Here is a 12,179-nt window from a genome sequence, read left to right as displayed (position 1 = left end):
TTCTGTGGCCGGTGTCAGTGATGGTCAGCCTCGCTCTGTCATGTCTCTTGCCACCAGACACGTGCTCAGCTCAAGCATCTCAAGCATTCCTCCCGTGTGCCTCTACTCAACCTTCCTCTGTTTATGATGACTCCCATTGAAGCATAATGCAGTCTGTTACAAGTCTGAGAGTGGGAATTACATAAGTGTGAGGATGTGGAGGGAGAGAGAGGGAAAGAGAGGAGGGTAGCACCCTTCAAATGTCTCCTCCATCCATCTCCAGCCGCCCCGGGGATTCAGCACGCAAGTCGATGAACTCCGGATTGGCTTTGATCATCCCAGAGCGCAGGGGATTTCTGCATGCCTCTATATCCATGGCCCCTTAAAGAGCCATGGCTAACTGGCTACAGAGGGACGGGCCCCCAGGGGCCTCCTCCCTGTAGCTGCGCCTCAGCTCTCCTCTGTGTGTCTCTCTCTCTCTCCTCTCCCAAAACACCCACACCATTCACCCTCACTGCTGTGCCACCATCATCACCGTGTCCTGTTCCACCGCTGTGCTGCATGGCCTCACACTCAAAGCAGAGCTGGACTCGGGCCCTCCCAAACGAGGAGCCGTTGCCAGTTTGAACCCTCATTAGCCAACAGCCTCTGGCTTTGAAGAAGATCCCTGTGTCAGAGCGGTGGACATCACACTGAGCGGAAGGAGAGAGAGGATGTGGATGGGTGTACTGTATATCTGGATGTGTTTCAGGTGTTCAGCATCTTCATTTGTCTGATTCCATTGCCCGTGACGACACTCATGCTGGATTGGGAATTTTTGCAGTAAAGCGGAAAAATGCTGCTGCGTCTCCCCTTTCGCATCAGGCTCCACTTAACCCCTCATCAGACCGAGCCCCACAGGGCTGGAGGCTCCAGAGAAGTGTTTGTTAATCCAGTTAATGCGGGGAGTTGGGGGGGGGGGCTGTATGAGATGATCTGTAGGGAACAATCTGAGCGCTGGAGATGGAACGTGTGGGTGTACAGTACGGAGAGAGAGAGGGGAGAGAATTATCGGTCATTGAATTTTATGCATGAATCTCTAATGCTCTCAGCGCTTCCTTGCCTGCTTCAGGCTGCACCATGCAGCCAGCACTCCAGCAAATGTACCACCTTCATATTCTCTATGTATCTTTAATCGCACATGGATGTATATTCCCTAATGGAGCATTCTTTAGTGAGTACACCTCTTGAGTTTAGAGCTGAACACCGGGTTTATTTTTATGTCCGTCGCTGCTCTGTTCTCAGCCAGAGAGGCAGTGCCATCTGGTGGCTGGCAGCTCCCTGATTGGCTGTTTGTTGTTTCTGAATCACATCTGCATTCTTACCATATTTCTGTTATCCATCTGTGTCTCTCCATAGGTCAAACGTCCCCTGTGAAGAGTCTAAAGCCTGTGAGTAAAAACATATCTTTTCCTATTTCCTCACTATTGTTTTCCCCTCGGGGGCTCTTCCTTCAATTTAATTTCAAAGCTTTTTGTCCTTGGGCCTAACCAGTAAGCCTCTTTTGCATCAAATTAAATGATAGCAATAAATTTGAATATTGATTATGTTTCTGGGCGCCTCCTTTTGTTTGCTCTGAAAAACGGTCTTAATTACTTCCTTTCAGTGTTCGTATTCTTAGGGCTATTGTCAGGGGATTGCAATGGTAATGAAGCATGGATGAGCCTCTTTAGATATGGTGGTATTATTAATACAACAGTTTTAGATAAAGAAGTTGCCCTTTCTGCCTGAATAGGCCTGTCACTGCCATGGGGAAATCTTTACTTTTTTCCTGTGAATTTTATATTACATTCAAATCCCATTGCTTTAGCCCCAAACACAATAGGAGGAGTGTAAAGTGAGAACAGTCCATGCTTAAAAAAAAGGAGGAAGAAAGGCAGCGACTTGACCTTTATTGTTTTTGGTAATCTATCACTATTAGATGCAATTTGTCTGCAGTAATGAGCTGCAGAGACTGTTGTTAAATATGTGATCTTCCTCATTAGGGATTAAGGATACATGGTTTAGTTAAAATATGAAATTAGAATTGTGATCACATGTTCTTAATCTGTGATGTTTTGACTGGTGCTTCTTTGCAGAGACAGGAAATGACGGCCAGTACGGAGACTTTGGACGGTATCACTGACTCAATGGTCCAGGCCTTGCCTTACCACTCCAACACGAGCACGCTGCGCTCTGCCGACTCCCCAAAACGAGACGCCACAGCCACAGAGATGTACCTGAAGTCCAAAGCACTGCTGGAGAGCAGACGTAAGTGTGAACCAACACCACTTGCTCTCAAGAGGTGTTTTTTAACCTCAAGTCCTGTTCAACTTGATCTCATCCACAAGTAGTGATAGTATTACTCATCCACAGAGCCTCACACCAAAGACATTGATGTCTTTCTGAAGAGAGACATTGAAACAGGCTTCGGCTTCCGTGTCCTTGGAGGAGAAGGTCCACAACAGCCAGTAAGTATATGTGTAACACTCCTGTATGTGTATTTCAAGCATTTAAACCTTTATTATGAAGAGGCTATAAAATGAAGATATATATTATTGATATAAAATGCTAAAATGACTTTGCCAGCTCATAAAAATCATTTATATGCCTTAATAATTATTATGGTTTCTTTTTTTCTAATGGCCAGAGCCAGTGCTCCATTATACTAACCCTGTATCAGAATGTCTTTCCCCAGGTCTACATCGGGGCCATTGTGCCCAACGGAGCTGCAGAGAAGGATGGTCGTCTGAGAGCCGGGGACGAGCTCATCGGCATCGATGGCGTGATGGTTAAAGGCCGTTCGCACAAGCAAGTGTTGGATCTGATGACCAACGCCGCCCGTAACGGTCAAGTCATGTTAACCGTGCGCAGAAAGGTCATCTACAGAGGTAAGCTGCAAGGAGAACCACGCTGTGTTTCTGGGTCAAGTACTCTACCTTAGAGGGTTTTCCAAACACCCAACGTCTCACAGGGTTGTTAAGAGAATAATCTGCTGACGTAGATGAATTCAACATTTTTCAACAGCAGCAGTTTGATTGTTACATGTACACAATGTAATTATTCATACAGTACATTGATTTATGCACTGAGAACAGACAATACTTGTGAAAATAGATGATAGTTATCATTCTATCAACATATTCCTCAGTAGCCAGTGATAATGACTTGATGGTACTGCTCCACTGTGATTTTGTAATATGTCAGTGGTTCCCAACCTAGTTAAGAAATCTCTAAGATGTTGGCGGCTCACCCCGTAATAATAAAAGTATGCGATGTGGCCTGGTCTCCGACAATGTAAAAGTTCCTCCCATTGCCTTATCACAGTTAAAAAGCAACTACAATACCATCATGGTCACAGGTTGGGGATCAGTGCAGTATGTCGTTACTAAAGTCCACTTGTATTACTTCTGTTGGCATATTACTCATACATGAATGCACAGACACAATTCTCTTCTAACTATTCTGTAAAAGCCCTCGGGAATGCAGACACACAACGCACAGGCTAATTATACCAAACACAAAAGCATCTGTATCATCTTCACATCAGATGCCACAGAGGAAGAGATTCAGGAAATGGCTCCTGTGCTAGTGAACGGCTCTCCCAAGCTACCTCGCCTACCCATGCCCAGCGCTCTGGACCACGAGTCTTTTGACATCACACTCCACCGCAAGGACACAGAGGGTTTTGGCTTCGTCATCCTCACATCCAAGAGCAAACCGCCGCACGGAGGTGAGAGTCAAGTCTCTCAGATCTTACATCAGTATTCTGTGTTTCTGATCTCACTGACGAAAATGATACAAAGTATGACATTTGACTACACTTAATATCCTAACTCACGGCCGACATTCTGAAGGTAAAAAGTGATTTTGTGACTTTCATATATTTTTAGTTATCCCACATAAAATTGGCCGAATCATTGAAGGCAGTCCCACCGACCGCTGTGGCCTTCTGCATGTTGGAGATCGTATCTCGGCGGTTAACGGGCGCTCCATCATCGAACTCTCTCACAATGACATTGTTCAGCTTATCAAGGATGCTGGCAACGTTGTCACCCTCACTGTTGTTCCTGAGGATGGTGAGTAGCTCTGTGTTCCCGCTTTTCTATTTGCCACTGCTGGGTGCGGGCCTTGATCAATTCTTGTGATCCAGCTGTTAAACTCCATTGTCTATGAGGGGGAAATTAGTTTTGTAGGTAGGTAACCAAATCAATCCACCATGCTTTTAATAAGAAGGTATGAATATTTTAGTATTTTATAGAATTAAGTTTCAAATTGAAATAATCCATATTTGACAAATGGCAGTTCCTCTGAAAGGACTGAACAAATGAAAATAAAAGAAATTACTTCTACATTAGTAATAAGTCTAGTAGAACTTCTTATAATTTGGCTGAATTTTCTTCACGTTGAAAGTTCATAATTCAAGACTAATAAATCATGAAACTTACATTTAAGAAATTGTATTAAACATGTAAATTTATTCCAGGTTTAGATTGTATACTGATTAAAATATCCATCTATGTATTTCAGAATATAAGGGTCCTCCATCTGGAGCAAGTTCAGCCAAACAGAGTCCAGCTCTTCAGCACAGAGCTGTGGGACAAAGGTCAGCGCTTCAGGATGAACGGTAAGGATCTACTCACAACAAAACATCAGAGCAGAGCTGTCATTCACCAAAATAAACAGCCTTTGAAACTGTCCAAATATTGCACATACCAGGAGATTTTTAAAATATCTCACTAATGATATCAACCTGTCCAGTGCAGCATCCTGTAGAAGTTAATTAATGTGTTGTTTTGTTGTTTTATACCTTAAAAGTACAAAATATAGTCCAAGTTACGTATCAAAACATGTTGCATCCTGCAACACTGACAATTGTTGTTGCGGTTTTTTTTTCTGTCCAAATTTGTATGATCAACTCCTTGACTGCTGGTTCTCCAAGTTACAACTCGCTCCTCAATGTTTGGCCTGAGGAGGGTTTATACAGAAGAAGACTGTTGAATGGAACCTCAATTAACTTGTAAATAAATCTTAGAGGGGCATAGTTATGATGATATCAATGTAGAGATGTTGCTATTTGACAGTAGAAATTATAGCCACAAAAAAAAAAAAAAACTCAACATGAAGAAAAGTGTGAAAGAGGGAGTGATGGCCCCAGAGCAAACAGCTTGAGAAAATTGTTCTAAACAAGGACACACATTTAATAAACATTAAAGTGATGATAAAGAATAATCATGTCTAGAATGTCAGTATAGAAGACATACAGAACAGAATTAAAATATCCATATATACAAAACTGCAGCTCTGCTCCATTTAACATTCAGCATTAAATTAGATTTTCTATTTTGCATAATGGGTTTTTTTTGTGGCCTGCAGCCTGCTGTTTACAGCATGTGTTACTGGGAGAATTACACGTGTTGTTTGTTGTAGTTATAACCTGGACCTGGAGGAGAAAAGGGAGGGAGGCAACTGGTCTGACCACAAAACTCTTCCACTTAGTGAGCAGGGAACGCTGTGTGTGACAGGAACCAACCAGGTGAGAGTGATCCTCTTGTTCTCTCCTCTACATGTTGTCACAGCCGTCTGAAGGCAAAGGTTTCTATGTAACAGGTGTATGCTGCAATCTTTATGACAGTGTATTTCTTCAATATTATGTACAGGTGCATTGAATTGAATTCATGCAAACTGCTTTAATCATAATTTTGAATGATGCAATTTAAGGATCAGTACATTGTAGATAAAGACTGAAACGAGCATGGATCATTAAGACACCATCTGATGAGACATCACTGATGACTCAAACAGAAGCAGTCATTAAACAGAAAGGCTGTTTAATGAAAAACTGTTGTTTTATATATTTAATAAACCCTACTTAAAGAATATATTTGTGTTATTATGTTTTCTGGTATGTGTGAACATGTGTGAGGAAATGTTGCTGCCTGACTTTATGTATCTGCATGTGCATTAGTAACTAGGGTGTTTTTTTTTCTTTTTCTTTTTTTTTTGTCATGCTTGCTCTGTGTAGGGTTGTCTGACGGTGGAGTTAGAGAGGGGTCCCAGGGGTTTTGGCTTCAGTCTGCGAGGGGGAACAGAGTACAACATGGGCCTGTACATCCTCAGACTGGCAGAGGATGGGCCTGCTCAGCTGGATGGAAGGATCCACGTGAGTGCTCCGTGTATAATTAGATTTAGGGTTGAAATTTGAAAAAGCTTCTCCTCCTGAACTGGACATGACTCAGTGCAGACAAAATGGGAAAAATGAGCATACGTTAGCAACAGCTGGTTTATAAGAGTCTGGAGGAAACTCCAGCATCAAACTTTATACCCTTACTCCTCCAGTGCTGTGAGCAATTTGTGTTTGCTCCTACTGAAATTAGCATGCCAACCTCTCTTACATGAAACTACAAATATCCCCTTAAATCATCAGCCTGTTTACATACATGCAGTCTGTTTTTTATAATAGTGAAATAGTGAAAATGTCTACAACATAACATTACTAGTAGCTCTAGAGACTGCAGTATTTATATCCCACTGTCTTCAGTGTTGGATGGAAATCTGAGATCTGAAAATGTAAAGTTTGCCCTCAGGCTGCTACGACAAAGAAAGGTCAAAGGGTCATTAAAAGGATAATGAGTGTTACAGTTTTGAATAATTCATTATTATGGTATATCTTGAGTGAAAAGCAAAATGAAAACTAGTAGAAATTCCCTCAGCAGAAATGTTGGTCATTTGGTTTGTCTTCCAGAGAGGTCAGGGGTTGTCTCTGTTTGGACAGTTTGGGACAGATGGATAAACAGACAAACAGATGTTACCACCATCAGGAGCTGCAGCTAGAAAGAAACATCTGGAAAATAACTTCATGCTTGATGTTGCCTGATTAAATAAAAGTCAGCGCATTCTTGGGATACTCATTTGGTTTCTCTCAACCTTGTTAGAACAGTTTGGTCTGCTATTATGCAAATCGTGACATAGCTGAAATATAATTTTGCACATTTAGTAGTTTAGGGAGAGGAGAGGTAAATCAGAGAAAAATGATTTCTGTTGCTGTGTGCTGATTGCACCAGAGATTCAACTAATCAATTGGGTTTCTGCAACTGCCAGTTTCAGTGTTGAGGTTACAATGCTTGATGCTTTCAGCTATTATGTGGTTGTTGTTTTTATTCAGTAAAGTCATTTAAGTCTGCACAGCAGAGGGAAAACATGAATAGCAACTTATTGCTTATATTTCTAGTTTCTTTTTTTCCTTATTTGTTTCTTAATTTTAGAGATTTTGATTGTATTTTCTTTGAGAAGTTTTTAATTTGTGTTGTTTTGTATGTGACCAGGCTACTGTGACACAGGTAGACTGTACTCTATACAAAAAAAACACAGTCCTTCAGTGTTTGCGTGTGTTTGTGTGTGTTTGCGTGTGTGTGTGTGTGTGTCCATCCATCCAGGTTCATGTACTGTTAGCAAGCGTCCCTCTCTCTATTAAGTGTCCTTGAGTGGGATACTGCACATTTCTAGGACGGTCACACTGTAACTGAGTGTGTGTGACAGAATCTATATTGTGATGACCTGCACTCCGTCTTTTCTGTGGAGGGGGATCAGCAGAATTAGAATCTCCCCACGGGGATGAGATGATCAAACTGTTATTATTAGGATGAGAGAGGGGAGACGATGCAGTGAGGAACAGAATAGAGACTCCTGGAGGGAATCAATCTTAAGCTTGCCAGACTGTGATCTGTGGGCATGACTTTGCCTATTCAAGGGTGGTAAGGAGTGTCAACACTGATTAGAGCCTAACAGACTGACATGTTTACACGCTTTATCCTGAGTTATGTTGTCATCTCCAATAATAGAGGCTACCTCCAGGGTCTTCCAAGGATATATGTCTGTGTCTCTGTGAATGTGTATGCGTGTGTGTCTATGTGCATTGGGGGGGGGGGATATTCTTTAAGTGTAAGCATGCAACTCCTGTATCTTTGACTGCATGTGCATGTTCAGCAGGGCATGCAAAACGCTGGTGTTATTCTGTTTAATAGCTGCACTTTCTGCATTCCTCCATTACTCCCAGGTTGGAGATGAGATAGTGGAGATTAACGGGGAGCCTGCACGTGGCATTTCCCACACACGGGCTATTGAGCTGATCCAGGCTGGAGGAAACAAGGTGGTGCTGCTGCTGCGACCCGGAGCAGGCCTGGCTCAAGAGGGCAGCAGTAAGTCCTGGATTCAAACTGTTCACTCAGTGAGAAATTCAATGAACAATACAAGGGTCTCCTCCAAAAAATGTTAGTCTCCAATTTAGGTGGATTTCCATTGTGCCTTTAAGATTGATGCTTAAAAGGATAGTTCAACATTTTGGCAGATTCGCGTCATTACCTTTAATTATCGGTGCATGTTGTTTTGAGATCAGCGGGGGAGAGACGTGAGCTGCTCAGCAAACACAATGGAGGTGAACGGTACAGGTCCGCTGTCCCTCATCAAACGCATCAAATATACACAATCCAACAACTCCACAACACTCTCATGGACAAGTTGTGAGCTGAGAATTCACCACGCTATGAGATAGTAATGCAATATTACAAGACAGAGTTGTTTTCGGGGTAAATGCAGCCAGAACTACATTCCAGACACGGCTGCTGGGCGGAGGGATTTCAAAAGCGCACGTATTTGCTTCATGTGTCATAATAATTAATTATACTATACATGATTATTTCATAGCGTGGTGAATGTGTAGGTCACAACTTCTCCATGAGAGCGTTTTGGATATTTGATGAGTTTTGAGGGACAGCGGACCTGTACCGTTCACCTCCATTGTGTTCACTGAGCAGCTGGCATCTCTGCCCCGCTGATCTCAAAACAACATGCACCGATAATTGAAAGTAATGGTCCTACTGCTATGACTATAGGGATTATGGCAATAGGGAAATTAGGCAAAAGTGTTGAACTATCTTTTTAAGTGCTACTTTCAGTGCAATGTGAAGTTAATGACATTTACAACTTTAAAATTACATAATCAATTTTTCACTGGTGTTTCTGCAGCTGATCCGCTGAGCTCAGCATATAGGCTAAAAGCAGCGGGAAACAGCTAGTCTGGCAGTGTTTAGGCGTAATGCTTTCCTATCTTAATGCTAAGCTAAACAAACCACTTCCTGTAGCTCCATATTCACAGCAGAAATACGATCGTGGCACAATCTTCTCAACCTGCTGTGTTGCACATTTCTGCTGTGATTAAACAAAATCTCTAAATTTAAAAAGTTTTCAATCCTGATGATGTTTTGATTAACGTTTACAATAAAACTGTAGTCAGCGACTGAATTGGATTTATCACAGAGGGGATGATGACTCAATAAATACTGACTTCAAAAATCTGCCTACTGTTTACAATGATAATGACTTCATCCGTTTATTGACGCAGCCTTTCTGTAGCGCCACCCTTATTGATTTCATTGTACTTCCTTTGCTGAGTTTTATTTTGTTCATGTGTATTAATTCTCTAACCATCTGCTTCCTTTTGGCTCTTTTTTCTCTTGCCCCTGACGCAGGTAGTACTGCTTCCTCTACTGTGTGCTACTACACTGAGCACCAACACTAACATCTTCACTGCTTTTACTGGCCTCTTCTCTTTTACCTTGGTAATTACTTTCTTTCTCATGTGTTCCCTCTTTTAACCCCTATAATGTCATTTACGACTTCTCCTGTTGTTCTGCCTTTTTTTGTGGCACATCTACTACTCTTGTGTGCACATGGCGTCTACATGTAATATGTGTGTGCTTTTCTTCTAGGTCAACGTGATCAAAAACTAATTTCACCCGCAAGCTACTCCAGAGAGGTGTTTTTCTCTGACACATCACCCCTGTCCTCTCCATATCCCACCGGGGCTTCCATCGATGTTTCTTCTCCCTTCTCCAGCAATCTGAAACATTCCCACAGCTGGAGCGCCGTATCCCCACAAGGCCTGAAGCCCCGCGGCAGCAGCAGGGCTTTAAGCTCAGTGGAGGAGAGTGGTGAGTGGGCAGAGAAGAAGGTAGAAAGGCTTTCTCCTGCCTCTGCTCAGCATCTGCACTTCTACAAGAGGACCAGGCCCACAAAAGACCCCAGAGAGCTAAGCAGCCCAAAGAAAACAGGGGAGACATTTTCTAAAGCCAAAGAGCAACATCACAGTCCCAAAAAGACAGATAGTCAGGCACAGGAAGTAACCCTGAACAGGAACAGGATGTCTCCGATACACACAAAAACACAATCCACAAGCCCGAGGACGTCTCCTCAAACTGGACAGCCAGTGGCTCTAGCCCTGCAGCGTGCAGAACATCAACAAGGCCCTCAGGGGAGATTAAAGGACTCTCCCAGCAGAGAGAGCTTGATTCATGAAAAGAAAAATGGCAAAGGGGGGAACATTGAGATCAGAAGATACTCACAAGGAAGAGTGATGGAGAGGAGAGCAGAAAGGATCAGGCCTGAAAGTTTTCAAAGGAGAGAGGTGGGAGAGCCTCTCCATCATGGGATGTCTCCTCATCTGGTCAGAGAGAGTGATAAAGGTACAGGTACAGACTCAGGGCGGAGAGATGCTGGCGGAAAGGCCAAACCCACAGGAGACAGGAGCATAAGCAAAGAGGCTGTCAGCAAAAGAGAGTCACTGTTGTCTTCGAAAGATAAATGTAGTAGAAAAGGTTCTGTAGTTTCACCAAAAGAGACAAAGGGAAGACACAAAGACGGTAGAAACAAAGACCTTGTGGCCTCTATCAACAGTATTCCAGGGGCCCTGCAGAGCCCAGCGGGGCCTATCAGCCCTGGTCCGTGGAAAGTGCCCAGCTCAGCCAAAATCCTCTCCCAGGCAGAGGTTCTGCGTCACCCTCTGTGATGGAAGATTGAATCACGCAGACTTGAGCAGCGTTATGGAATATTTAACAGTACCTTTAGTGGATTGTTTCTCTGAGTTCTTCCATAAAAATGAGAAGTGCAACATGGTGCCACTTTTATTACATTTGGACCTTGTGCAGATTTGTCTTTTGACAAGGTTGTGTTTTTTTGAGAGGGGGGGGTCCTGTGACATCACAAGTGGCATGTAGCAGCTCCCCTCTGCCTTGTTCGCTGCTTCAGCATCTTTGATGTGGGATTTCAGCATGTGCAGCGCGCTCAGGGCCTTGTCAGACAAGACGTTTTGAAATGTGAATATGTGCCAATCCTGGGAGCCTCCTGTGGAACAACAAGTACCAACAGCACTTCACCCATTACAATGCAATGACCCATATGCAAAGAAAGGAGAAAGGCCCACGCCTCTCCCCTGTGTCACACACCACGTGCGACTGTCATCCAGGGTTTAATTTCCGCTCTCGGCCTCATCGTGGGATATTTAGACTGTCTTTTTCTTAAAAGTTTGCTCAACTGCATGCCGTCAGTCCTTCTGTTTGTTTTTCTGCACGTGTTCTGCACATCAATGAGGATGATACCTTTTTCTTGTTTATAATTCTCATTCTGAACACCAGGCAGATTTCATATAAAACCCAGCAAGCGTTTACTTTACCGGGTACTAGACTGTTCTGTGGTTATAGACATGACTCTCCTCCATCCAAACAGAATCATTAAAAAGACCAGAAACTTGTGGTTTGAGATCTTGTTTACCATGTGTATGATAACCAACCAGTGTGTAATTTATTGAGAAAATAGATGAATATAATATATGTAGCTGTACCAAGCCATTCCACATTTTGATATAGACTTCAAAGATTTGTCCCATGTTATTTGAGCTTTCACCTTATTTCCAACGTACTTCAGTGGTAGGACTTACCATGGATCTTTGTAGTTCATGAAGTGTATAGGTAATGTGCAAACCGCTGTACCAAATGTTTGCAATCGCTCAAAACGTGTCTCATTGTGAAATATGATATAGTATATATATTTGAATGTGTCATGTTTTGCAGATTCTAACTTTAAAATATCTATTGAATTTCATTGCACTGCATCTGCCCTTGTAGCATTACAGTAACAGAATGACCATGAGTTGTATTTAATTTGTGATGTTGACTTGCTACCAATGCATTGCCATTTAATTATTATCATTAATATTAATATTATTAATATGATTTTACAAAGATGTTTTTTTTTTTCTAAAAGGTTCACTGTTTAAGGCCAAAATTGTGATTTATATAATACTGTGTAATTTTTAAGTTATGCCCCTGGTTGTTTTTACCTTACCCTAT

At 42.4% G+C, this 12,179-nt stretch overlaps 1 protein-coding gene across 1 annotated transcript in view; it reads left to right on the top strand.

The window, feature by feature from the left end:
- magi3b (membrane associated guanylate kinase, WW and PDZ domain containing 3b) overlaps positions 1 to 9,574 on the top strand; it is a gene marked incomplete at both ends in the record, with an annotated part of 141,115 nt that extends 131,541 nt beyond the window's left edge. Inside the window, 11 exons of the mRNA XM_083971397.1 lie at positions 1,378 to 1,409; positions 2,097 to 2,268; positions 2,374 to 2,468; positions 2,681 to 2,888; positions 3,548 to 3,730; positions 3,891 to 4,076; positions 4,528 to 4,624; positions 5,428 to 5,533; positions 6,023 to 6,160; positions 8,054 to 8,195; positions 9,525 to 9,574. Coding sequence (XP_083827523.1) covers positions 1,378 to 1,409; positions 2,097 to 2,268; positions 2,374 to 2,468; positions 2,681 to 2,888; positions 3,548 to 3,730; positions 3,891 to 4,076; positions 4,528 to 4,624; positions 5,428 to 5,533; positions 6,023 to 6,160; positions 8,054 to 8,195; positions 9,525 to 9,574 — 1,409 coding nt within the window. The remainder of the gene's footprint in view (positions 1 to 1,377; positions 1,410 to 2,096; positions 2,269 to 2,373; positions 2,469 to 2,680; positions 2,889 to 3,547; positions 3,731 to 3,890; positions 4,077 to 4,527; positions 4,625 to 5,427; positions 5,534 to 6,022; positions 6,161 to 8,053; positions 8,196 to 9,524) is intronic.
- Between the last annotated feature and the right edge of the window lie 2,605 nt (positions 9,575 to 12,179).

The sequence above is a fragment of the Trachurus trachurus genome, assembly GCF_905171665.1.
Source record: "Trachurus trachurus genome assembly, chromosome: 5".
Taxonomy (NCBI): domain Eukaryota; kingdom Metazoa; phylum Chordata; class Actinopteri; order Carangiformes; family Carangidae; genus Trachurus; species Trachurus trachurus.
This window is presented reverse-complemented; position numbering and strand designations above follow the sequence as displayed.